This window comes from Molothrus ater, chromosome Z, assembly GCF_012460135.2.
Source record: "Molothrus ater isolate BHLD 08-10-18 breed brown headed cowbird chromosome Z, BPBGC_Mater_1.1, whole genome shotgun sequence".
Taxonomy (NCBI): Eukaryota; Metazoa; Chordata; class Aves; order Passeriformes; family Icteridae; genus Molothrus; species Molothrus ater.
This window is the reverse complement of record NC_050511.2, coordinates 50,580,068-50,598,879: the sequence shown is the minus strand read 5'-3', so window position 1 is coordinate 50,598,879 and position 18,812 is coordinate 50,580,068. Positions and strand designations below refer to the sequence as shown.

At 38.2% G+C, this 18,812-nt stretch overlaps 1 protein-coding gene across 11 annotated transcripts in view; it reads left to right on the top strand.

Annotated features, from left to right (window-relative positions):
• Positions 1–18,016, top strand: part of ELAVL2 (ELAV like RNA binding protein 2) — an 87,124-nt gene extending 69,108 nt beyond the window's left edge. For 7 of the 11 annotated variants that reach the window (XM_036402857.2, XM_054517830.1, XM_036402848.2 and 4 more), the window contains 4 exons: positions 9,186–9,339; positions 11,833–12,058; positions 16,506–16,544; positions 17,021–18,016. In XM_036402857.2, the coding sequence (XP_036258750.1) occupies positions 9,186–9,339; positions 11,833–12,058; positions 16,506–16,544; positions 17,021–17,351 (750 nt within the window). In that variant the 3' untranslated portion in view covers positions 17,352–18,016. The remainder of the gene's footprint in view (positions 1–9,185; positions 9,340–11,832; positions 12,059–16,505; positions 16,545–17,020) is intronic. The other 4 variants (XM_036402853.2, XM_036402852.2, XM_054517831.1 and 1 more) reach the window with 3 other exon arrangements.
• The last annotated feature ends 796 nt before the right edge of the window (positions 18,017–18,812 follow it).

Below are 18,812 nucleotides of genomic sequence, written 5' to 3'. Positions count from 1 at the left end.
GAAGCAATAAAAGTGCCCAGCCTACTTGAGGCTTTTTGTAGCTCCTCAGATCGGCCAGGTAGCAATGGTGATCCAAGGTCAAGTTGAGGTCCAAGGTATTTTCTGCCTCTGGAGGGAGTGTCTTGGCTGAAGGAAGTCTCTTATGAGGTCTCAATCAAAGGGCCTTTGCAGAGGTTACTTCCTTTTTATAGACCACAGTGTTCCTATTTGTCCAGAGTTGGTAAGCCAATGACAAAAACAAAAAACAAACAAAAAACCCCTCCCCCAAAAAAAAAACACCAAACCAAGCAAAAACAAAACCCCAGCCTGTTTGATAAACTCAGAATCTAACCCATAACTTTCAGCTTCAAAAAATGTAACTGAGATGTTTTTGTATACCTTCATATGAAAAATTATTGAATAGGAATTCTAGTGTATATTTAGGTTTCAAAAGAAAAAAATTAGGGGTTTGTGCTCTCAGTGTATTTTTGGGACTTCTGCAGGAATGCTTAGTACTTTATAAGATTGATAGTTCAAGTTTGTTCCCCATTAGTATATAAAACTGGAAGCAACTTTGCTGGTTCAGTCACAGTGTGATGTATCCTCCCATTGTGACTGAACTCAGTGTAATCCTACTCAGAGGAAACTGACTGTCCTGACCCTGATGTGTGATGCTCTGGATTGGGGTTGTGCCAGATACCTCTGATCCACAGCTTCTATACTAGCCTGCATGTCATTGGATATATTTTTTCTCATCCCTAAGGGCATGCCATTAGTGTTTTCTTGAAATAAAATACATTGAAAAATGTGGATTTGCAAAATGCTGGATTATGGGTTGGGTTTTTTAATATTGATAGCAACACAAAATCCTATTACCTCTTCCCCTTTTTAAAAGAAGATCCTGTGGAATGCTTCATGGAATACTTTACTGAATTTTTTGCAAAATATCTCAAGCAATTTTCAGGTGTATATCTCCAAAGCAAGGATGAGCAGTGTTAGTTAGTCTTATCTAACCTGGTGGCTGTTGTATTGCTTTCTGATTTAACTGATTATTAAGGGTGGGTGTATAGTCTGCTGGTGAATTCACTTAGGGTGTGTTAGATATGTGAACCCTATTCAGCTGGATGGTATGCATCTATTATTATACAGTGCCCTTTACTGCATAATTTATGGTTTATTTGCACTGTAAACAGGCTTATGTGTACTGCACGTAGCCTGTGAAGTTTGGGCTTCACTAAGTTATGCAACTTCAGTGTGCAAACAATCTCATCTTATAAAAGGTAAAATATTTTCTATGGCTTCTGTTTTGGAAGATGATGCTGCTTGCAAGTTTATAAGAGACAGTAAAAACATGGACTTTTTATGCCTGGAGTGATTGTTCTTCTTACCTGCTTGCTTGTCCATGACTTTTTTTCATTTAGGTTGTTCTGGAAAGATCAGTTCTTCCCAAATGTGGAAAACTCAGAGAAACAAACTGGTTATGAGAGTCGCTGATTTACATGTAGGGTTAAGAAAATTGAGTGCATGTTCTTTGTTCTTGGCCTTTGCTTGGGAGAGGAGAAGTGCTCCATTGCTTCCCCTTCCCTCCGTTAGGGGTTTTTTTATGAGAAAACTCCTGAAAAGAAAAAAGATCCAAGTAAATTTATTGTGAGATTATCTGAACAGAATTATCTTTCAATGTGAAGTAAAAGAGTTATACATTAACAAGAGAGTGTTTTAAGATTCACTGTCTAAAAAGGAGTGAGAAAACAAATGGCCTCTCTGGACTGCCTGAGAGACATGCAGGGTGGTGAGTAGGAGACAGCTTTTTATGTAGACAGGAAGACACAGGACAGTATTTTTGACTTTTCTTCATGGATGTTAGGCTGCCTTAATGATGGACACAGTCCTTTGTGGATTGTAGCTGCCAAGGGGACACTGAAGATGACAGTAATGCTATGCTCGTTCCTCCCTTTGGAGTGCTTGAAGTGGCAGAACCTCTGCATGCAGGACCTGACATTTCTCTTAATAGAGAATGCTGATGAGACATGTGTAAACATGTATGCAAGTATGTGTTAGAAAGGGGGGAAAAATAGTTTGTCCAGGCTAGAGGCCTTAGAGTTGTCTTTTTCTATAAGATAGCATTTATAAGATGGATGTATTCTACTTAGCGTAAAGCTGCTTAAAAGTAAAATTTAATAAGGTTTTCCTTCTCTGAAGTTGTTGGGATTATTGAGATGTTTACATGGGTAATTATTACCTTTCAGGGGAATATGAATTTAAGGAATATTTTATCTAAAGATTTAAATCTGTAGGTTTTCTTCCCACTCCTTTATAACTTTGCATGTAATAAAAATAAAAACAGGCTTAATGTGTGACATTCTTCCAACTTCCTATTCCAATGAATTTGACAAATTCTTTGGCTATAAGCACAAGATGTCCTATTTTGCCATCATCACCCAGTTGACTGCCCTACTGTAGAAGGTTGTGTAATGAGAAGAGCTACTTAAAACTTCAGTAGAAGAGTGAATACTAAGCGTTCAGCTTTACAAATACTCAAAAAAGTGCTGTATATAGCAAGGAAGGACTTGAAGTGAGGGCTGTGATGCAAGTTCATTGGTGTTCTTTGAGTCATTGCCATTAAAACTTGGCATTATGCAATGTGGTTTCACTTGGTGTCTTGAACTACTACTTAGATTTACAAGAAGATTAATCGTAAAGGAATTATCGTCTAATTTAACTGTTCAGTAGCTGCACACTTAAGAAATTTTACCAAGAATAGTACTCTTGAAAACACTTCAAACACTTAATGGAAAATAGCAAAATATTGAAAAAAAGAGAGATGCTGGTTTGATTTCTGAGTTCAGTGCAACAAATAAAAGCTATTGAGATGTCTTCACCACCAATACATGTGCATAAAAATTTTTGTAGTGTCCCTTTTTTGTAGTAATTCTTTGATTAACTAATATCCTTGGGTAGCAATGAAGTATGCACGAGTTGTGTAAAATCTCTATTAAAATACCAGAGGTGAGTGAGCTGTGAAGGTGAGAGAATTAAAATCCACTAGTATTAAAGAACATTGATCTAACATTCTAAGGATTCGATCTAAGGAGCAAAAGGAAATCCTGTGTGGAAGTTTAAATCTAGTGAGTTTCACCAATGTTTTCAGTCAGCAAAGGCTGAGAGAGGCTCTGATGCCAGAACATTTAGCAGTCTTGACAGAGTAATTTAAATACCTCAGGACTGTATTCTTAAGGTCAAATTGCACTGTGCTGGCAGACCTGAAACAGAACAATTTATCTTGGAAGAAATCTAAAGGTGGGGTTCTTTTCCCTTAAATTTCTGCAAGAGTTACATAAATCATAATTATGCAGTCTTTTAGCTATGTTAAAAGTTAAAGTTTTGACAGCATTTTGATTTTAATACTATACACACACATCTTTTCATTCCCAGGTAAAATTTGTTCTTCACTGAAATTCAAATCTCCTCAGATTTTGAGTGTTACCCACCTTAAGCTGGCTGCTTGTTCTTCACATAGCTGAATAATATTGAGAGGAGGATTCAGTTCTTAGTGCACGTTACTGTCACTTGCTGTACACCACATTATAGGCAGGTGGTTGGTTGTCTGTTCACTCAGAGCACCAGGCCAGACCATAAGATGTGCTGTCCTCATGTTTAGCAATCACAGTTTGTTTTCTGTTTGAGCCCCAAGTTCCATGTTGCTGCTGATTAGTGTCTTGTAAGAGTCCATCCCTGTTTCTCTGAGGGAGAGAATCCTTGGACCAGTGCAGCTCACCCTAAGGCTGCTGCACAGCTCTGCAGCCAGAACACTTCAGCAGTTCAGTAAGGTCCTTCCTGAGTTGCATAGGCAATTCCTGACACAGAAATGGAGATGTTAGAAGGGGCAAACAGTACTGTGTAAAGTTGATGGACGTCTGCAAGCATTGCTCAAAAGCCAAGTCTTATGCAAGTGAAAACAAGCAAAAAAACCAACAAAAACTAAAAAACCAACAAAAACTAAAAAACCAACAAAAACTAAAAAACCAACAAAAACCTGCTTGTTACTACTAAGATTGATGCTGCATCTTTGTGCCCTACCCCCTCCCCATGCTATGCAAAGTTCTCTAAGAAGGTTGTGGCTTTCTGCATGGATTCAAAATGCTGTAAATGCCAGGCATGGAGATCTGTTATAGTCTATTGTTTTGAGGGGTTTTTTTCCTTTCTTTGGTTGGGGTTTTTTAATTATTGTTAATTTATTTTGTTTTAAATCCAGTATCTGTCTTATTTGTAAGAGGGTTTATTAATGTAAAACATGGTTATGCTTACTTTTGAAATTATGGTAGTCTTGAGACAAACAGACCTCTGTTAATCTAGCAAGCTTTCAAGCTTTTTTGTCATATTAAATGTTGACTCTTGTCTTTCATTCATGCAGTAATAGTTTTTCCAGAAGGGTTGTAAGAAATTCCGGTGAACTTTAAGTTGAATGGATGTGTTTTGTGCATCTCTAGATGTGTCTGTGGAATAGTGCGAGAGATGCCCAAGTGTTGTGTTTGTCAGAGTCTCTGTCAGTAGTGGAAGCTTCTTAAGTATAACCTGAGGTTTACTCATTTCCTTCAGGAGAATAATTGAGGTCTTGTGTTTAAGATTCTATTTCTGTTTATATTATTCATGTGGAGGGCTTAATATTATACTCTGTACTCCTGTCCTCCTTGAAAGGTAACTGCTTTTTTTTATTCCTAGTGCATCTGAAATCCCTGTGCTCTCATTGTTTGGGCACGAGTCGGGATCAGAATTATAAATGTGAAGTACAGGAAACATCTTTTGAGACTCTTAAGAATATGAAAAGTAGGAAATGTTTGGAGACTTGATCTCCTTTCAGTTTATATATTTTATTTGTACTTAAATTCTAAGTTGAGTATTTCCTATATTTAGCAAGATAGTGATAGTTGCAGACTGCAAGTTTTAAAGTGTTCTTCTGTACTAGTCCCTCTAAGGGCAAAACAGAATCGCTATTCTGTGAATGTAGTGCATAATTCCCATATCATGTTTTATGGCAGTGAACTTGATAATTGTTTTTCTTTTGTCAGACACTTATGACTCTGATTTAAAACTGCTACAGTATCTTGAGACTTCTGGGAAAACCTCTGCTTCTGTTTCCATCACTGGCAGGATTTTCAGCTGGTTTCTGTTCTTAGCACATACATACATTTGCTTCCATTCACCAAGTGGACTTTTGGGTGTCAGTCACTTCAGACCAAATCTTCTGAAAGCCTGTTTTCTGGTCTTCCTCTGTGCTACATACAGCAGCATTTTATGAGGTCTTCCTTTTGAGCAGTGTCCTGTCCTTAATTGGTTATATATCCTGAGGAAGACTTCTCGTCCTAGTCCCCTCAAATATAAAAAAGACTGGTCTTAAGTCTAAATTTGTCAGGTTGGTCCATTCATGCCCTCAGCTGAGTGGCAACAGATGTGGATCCCATGACCCACCTCAGGCCTGTGACTCTGGCTGTAGCTGTTAGATCTGGAACACTTTGAGGGGTGAACAAAAACAGGGAAACTCTTCTGATGATAATGCTGAAAGACTGTTGCTTCAGGTGTCTGTTTTTTCAAGGCATTCCTTATTGTACAACAGGCTGTAAAATCAGGACCTTTGAGATATGGTTGTGTTTATCAGCTTAATCTAAACTTGTAGGTGAGCTGTGTTGAGGTCTTTTAGTTCCGCAGAGGTGGATGTAAGTTGCCTTTACAAAGGGCAGTCTGGATTTCCAGTTTGCACTGTCCACAGAAGTGTGCTACTGCAGGCTTCCACCATGAACTCAGCATGTACATGTTCAGTAAGGTAGTCTTGTGTATTGGGAAAGCCTTGAAGTTTTGTTTGGAGTGGAGCAATCCTTATTTGAGGGGAGACAGGAGGCGGACTTGATGAATATACAGCAATGTACTCTCCTGTTTCAGGCAACAACCTGTCACTGGCTGGTGACAGCTGAGACCTCATCTTTGCGATATGCTGCAACATCTTCTTACTAGAAATAAAATTAAGAAGAGTTCTTGAATTGTGGTATCGCATACAAATTTAAGTGCAAATTGAGAACACTTGCCTGGCACAATGGCCTCTGAAAACATTGCTGTAAGAAAAAGCAGTATGTCCTTGTTTTTACTGTGCTTGCTGAGGAGGCATACCTGTTCCTAATGTACTCCTTTTCTCAATATAAATCTGTCTGCTTTGGAGGTAGGTTTTTAACCCATTTTCATCTGGACTTACTGGGTGGTAGTTTTTTGTTGGAGTTTTCTTTCCCCCACAGAAACATGTATTCTAAAAGAACTGGACACTACTCTTAAGGACAAATTGTGTTTTAAGCAGAAAGATTACACTTGAGCTAGCGAATGTGAATATTTACTGAAATACTGATTTTAGCACTTAGAGATTTAAGATTTAAAGACTTGGAAGACTACATTAAATAGAGGTGTTTAGGAAGAAATTATATTAAATTCTCAAGTTTTTGAGAGAATACAAATAGTTTGTATTTGTACTAATAATACTACTACTCTACTAATAAGATAAAAGAGCTTGAAGCATGGTAGTGAGGTGTCTATAGGTAGTAGCAGATAATAAGAAACTGAAGCATTCCCTTGTAGGGGCTATACCTCTATATAATTTTTGACAACTTCTTTGTTTAACCTGCGTTCACAGTTTTCACTTGAAAATTGTGACTCAGTTCATCCTGTTGTTAGGAAATTAAGTTTTAAAGCAGTGAAAAGACTTAGATTTAATGGTGTAATATTTGCACTTCTAGAAACAATTCTTTCCTACTAACTGCAGTGGAAGATTTCAGTAAAACTACTTTTAAATTGGTATCTCCAGAGTAATGCTGTTCAATATTGTAAAGTGTGTGTCATCATTCAATATTTAAAACTGCAGGCTTTCAGGCTGTTTCTTGACTTGCCTTGTGTTCAGTGGTTTTGACATCATGTAACTGAAATGTTCACCTATTGCATTAGATGTGGAATGAAAATCTTGGCACAGTTGTTAATTCAGTCCATATAAAAGTTGTTTAAAGAGACTAAATATAGAGCTATCAGCAATTACGGAATGAGCAAACTGACAGGATATAGGTGAGGAGAGATAGTGTACAGATATTGGTGGTGAACCACAGATTTTGGTTTAATATGTGTTATTACTGTGACTAATGTGCCCAAATTCAGTGTATTTGAGTAGTCACTTGAAGGTAGTAACAGTGAAACTGGATATGTAAGAGCAGGGTGTACTGGTTAGAGTATTGCTTCCATTTACCTGCACTCAGTGTAGGCCTTGACTGCTGTGTTAAACAATTTGAACTGTTTTAACCAGAGAGGGCATGGGTAATACTGGACCAGCTGTCATAATGGAAGAGCTCATACTCTCTTACCAGAGGAAAATGAAAGAGTTTTGCAAAAGCTGCTTTGTATCTTGACAGGTACCAGTTCTGTAGCATAAGATAAACTTGCAGTAAATTAGAAAATATTTTGTTCAGGTTTCTTCTCTTCTGATAGACTCTTTGCGAATTTATATTTTTATATGTGGCAGCATGTGTCCAGCAGTGTGAACTCCCCCTTGAAAGACAGCGTCTGCGTGGCTTTGGTCATTCAAGATATTACTAGGACTAGTCCTGTTGCCCAGGCAGTCTGTCTCCATTCCTTGGCCTTGAGTCTCCTTAAAATCCTGCCAACTGAGGCATGGAAGTTTATTTCTTAAAGAAGCTCAGGGCTAAATGGGCAAGTAGAACAAGTTTGTTCATTCCAAAAGGGTAACTGTCACTGTCTTTGTGCTTCATTGGCTGAATGCTGGCACACTTGACTCTGTTTTCCTGTAGCTTTGATCATAGGCCTTTAGCTTTTGTGTGGCTCTCAAGTGGGAAGAACAAGGCAGTGTGACTTACAAGGTTCCATGCTGGATAGCTGCAAGTTTTTGAGGTCAGTCCTCCTCAACTAGCACAAAGGTACCTTGCACAAAGCCTCTGGGTGGAACTTGAAGGATCACAGCAGTGTTCAGGGTACTGCTTATTTCATCTCCGGCATGTTGTCTTCTGTTTTGCTTCCATAGCAGTCTTAAGAGTATGCTGGTCTGTGCAGAAATGAGACAGGAAGGATTTGAAAATAAATATCAAAGAATTAGGCAAAAAGAATGACAGAATCAAGTTCCAGTTGCCCAGTATTGGCTAATAGTACATGAAGGGGGAGGGAAGGAAAGGAGATAAATCTGACTACTTCTTGAGGATCATTTTTACTTTTATGTTTTACATAGGTGAAAAGCCTAGATGAAGTATTTTGTCGTGTTGGAGAAGCACAGATGTTCTGTCCTAATCATTCTTGTAGTAACACCACTTGTACAAACTTCAGTAGGAAGTAGTGAAAGTGCTGTTTTGTAGCATGTGTCTGAAGGTCAAAGAATCTACTTAATCACCTCAAAAAATTTTGACTGACATGTCAAGGCAGCAGGTAAAAAACTTCTGTCCAAAAGGATCCAAGAATTTCCTATAAATGGCATTTGTTTTTAAGGCCTCTGTTGCAGAAATTGAAAAGCTGCTGAGCAGGCAAAATACAGGTTGGAGTCCTACTTCTGCCATTCATTCTCAGGCCTGTGAAAGTGATCTAGCAGAGTTTATCTTGATCTCATAAATGATTGTCATTATGAGTCATTTGGTAGCAAGCTCAACATGTACAAAAGACACAGCACTTTAAAAATACTTGCAAACCTATAAGTGTTTCAGACTGTCTTTCTGTGCCTTTGGCCTACATATCACACTGAAATCTTAATTCCTGGTATGTTTTACTGCTTTTTAATGAGACTTCATGGAACATGGGGCATTCATAGAACTTCTTAAATTTATCACTTTAATCATACGCTTTCTCCACCAAGACCTGCTGGAATATGTACCTAGCTTTTTCTCATTTATTTGGAAGTACTTTTTATATATGAATTCACATAGTCGGCTGCTCCTGTGTAGTCTAAGTTGCATTCCTTCTGTGTTTTGGAAGCTAGCTCCCAAAAAAACCTCCAAAACCAAAAAAAAAAAAAAAAACAAACCAAAAAACCCCAAACAAAAAAACCCACTGAACTGGCTTTGCAAAGTAACTGTTCTGTCTGCTGTTGGAGATGTTTTTATGTCTCAGAACAGATAACACTGTCCTATTTTAGCTGGTTTTAAAGTGTTTGTTTTCTAGGATTTTTTTATGTTTTTTTTTCTAAGGTTTCTTATGCACGACCAAGTTCAGCTTCTATCAGAGATGCAAATTTGTATGTTAGTGGACTTCCAAAAACAATGACCCAGAAAGAACTGGAACAGCTCTTTTCCCAATATGGACGTATTATTACTTCTCGTATTCTGGTTGATCAAGTCACTGGTAAGTAGGCAGTTTTGCATGGCCTTTCATGGACTCACAGTTCGAGATATTTCACCTTTCCGTACAATAGTCTTGTCTCTATAATGTATAAAAGGTGTATGTAGGCCAGAAAATGCTTTTTTCTCCTGGAATTGTTCATAAATATGCATGGACAAAAATAGACTGTGTAGTGTACTGAGCCAGCTTGAGTCATTTCCACCCTGAAGGTGCAGTTCTGAAGCTTGTTTGATGACTTGTAACAAATTTACAGCTTCCATAATCTTCCTTTCCAAGCTGCTGTATGAAAATAGTTTCTCAGTGCCTTACAAAATGCTATTAAACTTTTTCTTCTTAAAAAGAAGATTATATGCAGAAATGCACAGCTGGTTCTCTGAGGCTAGGATTACAGAAGCCCCAGACTGGCAGTTGCTATTAAGACTGTTTTCAAGGCTAACTCATTAAATTTGGGCACACACGTGAACTTTGAGTTCCTCAGGAGCAGATAAGTTCTGTGATTACCTGTGCCATAAAGTATAAGGTGTAGCAGGTTATTGGCATAATTATAGTATGTGCGTCAATCAAGTAGTGGTTGTCAGTGGCACTTTGTGGTTACTCTTCAGACTTAGGATAGTAATGTCTGTGGTTTTTTGCTGTCTCAGATGGCTGATCTTGAGCATCTTTATAGTTTTCTGAATCACCTGCTGTGAGGTTTCTGCCAGAAATAAGCAATTGAATGAAAAGCCCAAGTACATGACAGGAGCATTGAACGACATACAAAGAAGCAGGTTTGGAGAACTCTCCAAGCTCTCCCCCTTCCAGAGCATTAAGGGGTGGGACAGATGAAGTAATTTACTCCCATAATTATTCCCTGAATAAGCTGGGTTTGATTTTTTTTTTTTAAATAGTTGTACCTTTTCAAAGCTACATATCCTCTTGGATGGCAAACAGCTTTCAGCTGTAGAAGGTCATAAGGTTTTTTAATTGTCTTATTTTGAAAAGTTTGCACTTGCCAGTATGTGAGTCTTGGCTGACCTTTAGAGGAACTTGTGTGTACTCCTTTGACTTCCACTAAGTTAAAAGAAATCTCAATGTTGACACATAGTACTTAGAGAGTATTTTAATAGGTTGAGTTGTTGAGGGTGTAGAGAGGCCTGGAAAAGAAAGCTAAAGGCCAAATCTTGACTTGTAGGTATAGCAGATTTGTGGGACACATTCCTAGTCTGTGTGCAATAAATAGCTGTTCACAATAGGTTCCTGTATATTCATACATAGAAATAGGTGGCATTTAACAAATGGACCAGTAAGTAAATATAATTGACCTTCTAATATGTGTTATAATTCTATTCATATTCATAAATCATGCTATTGGTAGCATCCTTTCTGGCATATAGATTGTTGTTAAGGCTTAAGCTTTCTTGCCTCTTTCTTTTTAGTAATTTGGAAGAAGTAGGCTCAGAATGGTATGAATAATAAGGTTGTGACACAAACTGACAGATAAAAAATGCAAAGTTGAAGCTGTGACATTTGCCTCTTTAAAGCTTTCTTATGCTTCTTCATTGTCACTTTTGATGGCTTAAATCATTGTTTATGAAGAGAATACATTTCTTGTCATTAATGTCTTTCTCAGTTGAGGACAAATGTTTAACTCGTCTGGTTATTCATGAACCAAAATTTAAAAGGGCTCTAAATGGCACTTGAAATATTACAACAAAACATTGATCTAACTAATGTTGGCTGTTAGTAGCTTTAATGTTAATTGGTTCAAGTATCCAATGTAGCTCAATATGTTTATGTCTAAGACACTTGGAATTTTTGATGCATGATGTTCCTAAGACCTTCCATAAACACTTTTGAATTCCTTTGCATGTTGCCTTTGACTTTTCTGTATCAAGAAAAGTTTCCTTCAAAAGTAACACCTAGTGATGTATGGTGATTGACTGAAACCAAGTATTTTACTCAGAGGTCACCAGTGGCTGGTAAAACATGGCCATAATTCCCATTATTGCAATATAGTATGTGCACATCATCATCCTCTGAGCATATTTGCTCTGAAGAGACCTTCAGGGGATACTGCAGGAGAGCAAAAGCCATCTTTTACTGCTAGAGAGCAGAGAACTAAGCTATTTGCAGAATTTTTGTTACTTTAGGTACTGCAGAATAGCATGAGCTGACCAGATGTAACAGTGCAGCTGGTTTGGGTTCATCTCCATCCAACAAAATTGCTTTGTTTCTGAATTCTACTTTGGCTCACTAAATTTGTTTCTACTGTTTTCCCTCAGACTCACAATCTCTTTACACAAATGTGTCTTACATCAGTTAAATTAAAAATTTAAATCAAAATTACAGTAGGAAATTCTTACTTTATGTTAGAAATCAGTTCTGTTAAGCTCAAAGTTATCATGTGTTCACAGCATTCGACCATCAACATAGCAATTGGCCACACAAGTAAAAGTTAATATGCAGTATTCTGGAGTCTGTGAATTCATTACTGTGTGCTTTTTTCACCTTGTGCAGGGGTGTCACGGGGCGTGGGGTTTATCCGGTTTGACAAGCGAATTGAAGCAGAAGAAGCTATCAAGGGCTTGAATGGCCAGAAACCTCCAGGTGCCACAGAGCCCATCACTGTAAAGTTTGCTAACAATCCAAGCCAAAAAACCAATCAGGCCATTCTTTCCCAGCTGTACCATTCTCCAAACAGAAGGTATCCTGCCCCTCTAGCTCAGCAGGCTCAACGTTTTAGGTAAGTCAAATAATGTTCACAAGTGTGCTGAAATTTGCATGTTCCCAAAGGCCTGTTTGACTGCCTCCACTCTTGTGCATTCCTGCTTGTCTGACTTCTGTGTGGGAAGGAAACATGTGAATGTCGAACTTCAGCTATGCTACCACAGTACAGCTAAAACCAAAATGCATGCCATCCTGTTGATAGCATTTCGGTGTCTAATAAGCATACTTAGTTAAACCAAGGTGACATCTCTCTTGTACTCAGTCACTTAAATTTTTTTTCAAAGATTACTTTTCATTTCCTAGGTTATTCTGGATTAATGTGCAAGTTGATTCAGTTAATATTGACCTAGGAGATACAGTGTTTTTTTCTTAGCCATATGGCATGCCACAGCCAGCTTCCTCTTCATCTAACCCTACATTTTTCCTCTGCATTCTGGCTTTCAGTTTTTTTCCTGTTTCGGTGTCTATGTTCTCCATGCCATACTTTGTCCTTTCTTGTTACAACTTTTCATAATGAAGATTGCTGTCATATTTTTTCATGTGCTTTTTGAGGGCTTACATTTCCATCATGTTGAAACTATTGCTATATAGTTCCCTGTGCTATTTAGTGTATTGAAAAGAACTGATGGTGAGAACAAAGTGAAACAAACACTGTACTATCTACATCCATGAGTACCTGGGATTTTTTTTTGTGATCTTTTCTTCCCTCTCTCTGCCCCTGAACAGTGTGACTGGGTTGTGTTAAATAGTAATACACTCGAAGAGTATCTCTTGTCTTTTTTTTCAAGAAAAAAACAGTTGACAGCTTGCTTCAAAGAGAATATACCAAATTTCCAATGCACTGCATTGGCTATGCTTGCTTATACTAAATATTCAAGAGTTCATGGCCTGCACTTCTGTTAGAATTTTTAAATTTTTTCTTCTATTCAGCTTTTTGGCGTTATCTGCTGCATCTCACAGGTGTGAGGTGTAGGTGTTCTGCTGTAGGAGAGGGGAAAACAAATTTTCTTTACTTTTTTGTGGCTCTTCTTACTATTTCCTAGGTAATAAAAGGGATAGCTTACAACAGTGTTCTGAATATTGCATAAAAGTAGACTTGCCATTATTCTATAGACAGAAGTCTGGGGGCAGAAATTGCAGGATGGAGTCAAGTGCATTGTGTGAAATAAGATCATGGGATTTGTGTCACAAGCTTATTCAACATACTCTGGCAATGACCTGATGCAGTTGCCCGATCTCTGTTAATAGTTGACAGAGGCCTGAAAACTTCTTCAGTATTAACAATAAAAGTTACAGGATCAAAACAATGCTTCCTTTTTTTTTCTTAAGTGAAAACTTGGGCTAGACTTTCAAAAGAAGATCTATATAATTGTTCCTCAGTTTCTATAAGATGTATAACTTAGTGTCTTTAAAAATTTTCCACTGAAAGTCTCTGAGAATATTTCCAGAGTGTTTTCAAGTCGTCAAGATAACTGAAAAATCATACAAGTGATACCATTACTGTATAAAGTCCTCATCTGACAGCCCTTGTAACAAGGAGCTATAAGTGGTGGTGTTTGTAGAACTCTTCACCCTGCTTTCCACCACTCATGTCAGTGACAGTAGACCTCAGTCATCCACACTGTCTACTGCTAGTAGTCAGGTATTTTTTAATCTCCTTTTTCTGCTCTTTTAGGAGTTCAGTAGTTTCTTGTCAGTGTATTCTGCAAACCCAGCTCATTGCAGAGTCAGTGCTCTCTGGAAAACTAAATCAAGTGTATGTTTTTTACCTAAGCTCGTATTTTATTGAGTTTTGATCTATGATAAGACTTTTTCATGTCTTTGTGATTTGTCAGAAAGAAATAAGAGCTTCTTCAGGGTGAACTTTTCTTGAAAGAAGCAGGAATAAGGGCAATAGGAGTGGTATGCACTGTATATTTCAGATATTGGCTAGATTATTTGAAGGGTTTAGAGTTGTGGCATTCTGTAATTGGGGAAAGGTGAGGCAAGAACCACATGGAAAAATCTTGAAAATAATATATATGTGTGTATGTATATTATAGAAACACTTCATCTGGTAAAATCATAGCGTCATAGGATATCCTGGATTGAAAGGCACCCACAAGGATCATTGAGTTCAGCTCCTGGCCCTGCACAGGACCAAGAGTCACACCATTGCTTGAGGGCATTGTCCAAACAATTCCTGAATCCTGGCAGGCTTGGTGACATGTCCTAGGAATCCTATTCCAGTGTCCAGCCACCCTCTGGGTGAAGAACCTTTTTCCTAATATCCAACCTAAACTCCCCTGACATAAATTCAGGGCATTCCCTCAGGTCCTGTCAGTGTCACCACAGAGATCGGTGCCTGCCTCTCCTCTTCCCCTCACAAGGAAATGTAGAGTGTGAGGAGGCCAGCCACCTTTCAGGCTCCCTGGGCTGAACAAGCCAGGTGACCTCAGCTGCTCCTCGTACAATTTCCCCTTCAGACCCTTCACCATTTTCTTGGCCCTCCTTTGAACACTCTAATAGCTTTATATCTTTCTTATGTTGTGTCACCCGGAACTGCCCCCAGCACTGGAGGTGAGGCTGCCCCAGAGCAGAGCAGGACAATCCCCTCCCTTGCCTGACTGTGATGCTGTGCCTGATGCACTCCAGGACGTGGGGGCCTTCCTTGCGTACTAGGGCACTGCTGACTCATGCTCAGCTTTCTGAGCTTGACCTGAAGCCCCAGGTCCTTTGCCATGATTTTCAGTGTCTCACTCCCCAGTCTCTCTGTACATCTTGGTTTGCCCCATCTCAGGTGCAGAGTCTGACACTTGGCCTTTTTAAATATCATGTAGTTAGTTGGTGATTGCCCAACTCTCTCATTTGTCAAGGTGTTCTGCAGAGTTCCCTCTGCCTTAAGGGGAGTCAGCAGTCCTCCCAACAACTTAGTGTCATTGGTAAATTTACTAAGTATATGTTCTTTAAGTCCTGCATCCAAGTCATTTATGAAAATGCTAAAGAGCACTGAGCCTAAAATGAATCCCTGTGGAATCCCAGTAGTGTCAGTTACCAAGTCAGGTGTCACCCCATTCACTGTAGCCCTTTGTGCCTGAGCCAGTTGCTCACCCATCCCATGATACATTTATCCATTTATCCATTATCCAGCAGTGTGTGCTGCACATTTTGTCCAGAAGGATCCTGGGAGAGGCAGTATCAAAGGCTTTACTGAAATCCAAAAACATTGCATCAGCTAACTTCCCTTGGTCAGCTGGGTGGGTTATCCTGTCATAAAAGGAAATTGAAGTTTGACAAGCAGGATTTTGCCCTCTTGAAGCCACGCTGGCTGTGATTGTGTTTTTCAGTACTTCCCAGAATAATCTCCATAATTTTACCAGGCACTGAAGTGAGACTTGATGGGCCTGTAGTTTCCAGGGTCATCCTTCTTGCCCTTACTGAAAATGGAGGTAGTGTCAGCCAGCTTCCAGTCAACACCACCTTCCCAAGATCATGAAAAAAATCATTGAAAGAGACCTCACAAAGACATTGGCCAGTTCTTTGAGTGTCCTTGGATGAATCCCATCCAATCCCATAAATTTGGAGGGACTCAGTTGGAACAGGAGATCCCACACATGTTCAGGGTTGTTCACCATTCTCACAGCCCAAGACACTGGGACCCTCTTAGCCCATCATCAACATTAAAGATGAAGGCAAAGAAAGAATTAAACTTCTCTGCCTTGTTTGTGTCCTTGTTTGTGGGGTGACCATTTTCATTCTGTAACAGGCTGATGTTATTTTTGGACTGCTCTTTGACATTGACATTTTTAAAAACTTGTTGTCCCCCACATTGCTGGCAAGCTTCAACTCCTGTTGAGCTTTGGCCACACAAATTTTTTCCCTCCAGTGGCAAGCAATAGCTCTATATTCCTTCCATATCCACCTGACTTTGCCTCCACTGTCCTTACACTTACTTTTTCTGCTTAGTCCTGCTCAGCCAATTCAGCCTTCTGCCTCCCAACATTCTGGGATTGCCAGAAGGAGTAGGAACATGCAAAATCTTCTTTTTGAGTTTATGTTACAATAGTTGCTAGTGATCCAAAATACTGCATCTGTCTTGATAGTCATGTCCGCAAACGTGTCAGAAACCTTAGTAAAAGTTTTTTTCTCAACCAGGTTAGTAATGTGGAAAACTTGACTGATGTGGTCACTGACTGTAACGTTATGGTAACAGTATGTGGTGGTTACTACACAAGAATTGTAGCAGCATGGGGTTTAGATGGTGGATGATGCTACCTATTTCCCAATAAGCATCTCCACAAAGAATATTTGTTTTGTCTTCACTATCAGATGTAATAAGGTGCCATGGCTCTTTCAGTGGTGGTACTTTAACATTGCATGAGGTTTGGTACAGTGTAATGGATATGACAGTAATATGCCAAGTTTCCTTAATCTTAAAGGGTGGAAAAGTCTTAAGACTGAACATGTTGCTAAATGTTTTGCAGGTTGGACAATCTGCTCAACATAGCTTATGGAGTAAAGAGGTAATAAAGGATTAGTTGGTTCATAACAACCAAATTATTTTGAAGTATTTTGCAAACTCTTACTTTTCAGTAAGACTTATGTTGGATTTTTGCATGTTGAGACTTCAGCTGAGATTGTTCATTTTGATGCATTTTGCATGAAATAGACAAGCCTTTTGTAGAAGTTCCATGGAATTCCTGTTTCAAATTACTTGCTAATCTTCACTGGTTTTATAGCATGCTTTCCTTTTGATTTTCTGTTACATCATTTCAGACATACCTAGCACTGTTCTCCCTACTTGTGTATAATTTTTTACATAGTATTTGCGCAGTTAGGGGGCAAAAACTATTTTTGATCTTATCTTTCTAGTCTGAGCAACATGTTCATTCTGTGAAAAGCTCAGTATCATTCTCTTCTTTTATTTTGACATTTCTTTGCTGGGGTTTTGTGTGAACAGCTATATGATGATTCTGTTCTGCTTTCCCTCATTCTTTAGTAGGTTCCCTCCAATGACCATTGATGGAATGACCAGTTTGGCCGGAATTAATATCCCTGGACATGCAGGAACTGGGTGGTGCATTTTTGTGTACAACTTGGCCCCTGATGCTGATGAGAGTATCCTCTGGCAGATGTTTGGACCCTTCGGAGCAGTGACCAATGTGAAGGTCATCCGTGACTTTAACACCAACAAGTGCAAAGGTTTTGGATTTGTGACTATGACAAACTACGATGAGGCAGCTATGGCAATAGCCAGCCTGAACGGATACCGCCTTGGTGACAGAGTACTGCAGGTCTCCTTCAAAACAAACAAAACGCACAAAGCCTAACAAGTTACTCTCAGTGCATTAATACATGAAAACTATACAACAAAGGCAATTTACAGGAAGCTTTATGCATTAGTAAATGCCTTTGTTGTATGCCAGTGTGGAAATGGGGATAAAATGACTACTTAGCATCCTAAGAATATGTGAGATTTTTTTATTGCTACTATTTGAATTAGAACTTCTTAACTATCTTTTGTGTTTGAGTATTGACAAGAGATACAGGGTTTTTACCTGTCACAATGCGTATTCTATTGCCTTCTTTGAAGAAGGTGGACCTTTTAAAATGTTTCAGCTAAGGGAAGAAGTTTTTTTTTTCTTTATACATGACTGCCTTTAATCTATGAGTAAATATCGAGGCTTTGTGTAATACTATATTTTTTTTGTCATTTCTTGATTTGCTTTATGTTTAATTTACATTGTAATGCAATATTGTTTTGTTGTTCAAGAAAAGTATCTGAAGTTTACATTTTATTTATAAAGTTATAAGCAGTATTTATTTCATCATCTTCATTTGGGCTGGGGAGTGGGAACACATTATAAAAGCTTATTGTAAGAATACTGGAGAACTTTTCGTAAAGCAGTACCTTGCCAAAGAGATAAGAGCCTCTTTGATGTGGGTTTAAAAAAGCATCTATTTTTATAAAAAAATAAAAAATTTGGAGAAACTTTTTACTGGTCCTGGAACAAATATTTTGACTTGAATACTTTGAGAAATCTCTTCGTATGACAACTAGTGAGCTTTTAAAACTTACCAGGAAATTTGCAATTGTTGGGAAAAAATTTAGAAAGATTTATGATGTAGAACTACTTTTGAGACCTTTGTATTAAGAAGTAAAGTCAATGGGATGCACTGTTGGTTTCATTTTTGTAATCATCAGTGGAGTCATTGATCATCCTGGTTATTAAGTGATAGGTGGCTCACTTTAATTTGTGATTTTGAAGCAAATGAAAATTTAAAAAAAGAATATAAGAGCAAGCAGAAAACTTAAAACACTGAGATATGGGGGAAAAAAAATCTGTTCTTCCTAAAGAATTCCCTTCAGATAGAGCTCAAGGTGTTTAGTGATGTACTTGCTATTGTTTGAAGAGTTGTTTTGTCTTCAGAAAAGACATCAAGCATGATTTGTGCAGTAGCAAATCAGCCGAAGTGGCCTGAGTTGGATGCATTAGGAGGTATTTTGAAAGTTATGTTCAAGGCTAACACCTGAGCTTTGTGTAATGTAAATAAGAACTTAAGTTACGAACCTTTCAGCTAATTTTGATTATAGTTTTTTTTTTAAAGTTACATGCCAAGTGATGTTCAATTTTGAATGTTTTTGTATAAGTTTTTTCTTTGTAAATGGCATTAACATTGTTACTTGAGGTCTGCTTCTTTTCTTTTTTCTTTTTTTTCTTTTTTTTTTCTTTTTTCTTTTTTTTCTTTTTTTTTTTTTTTTTTTTTTTTTTTTTTTGTCCGGAGGACTT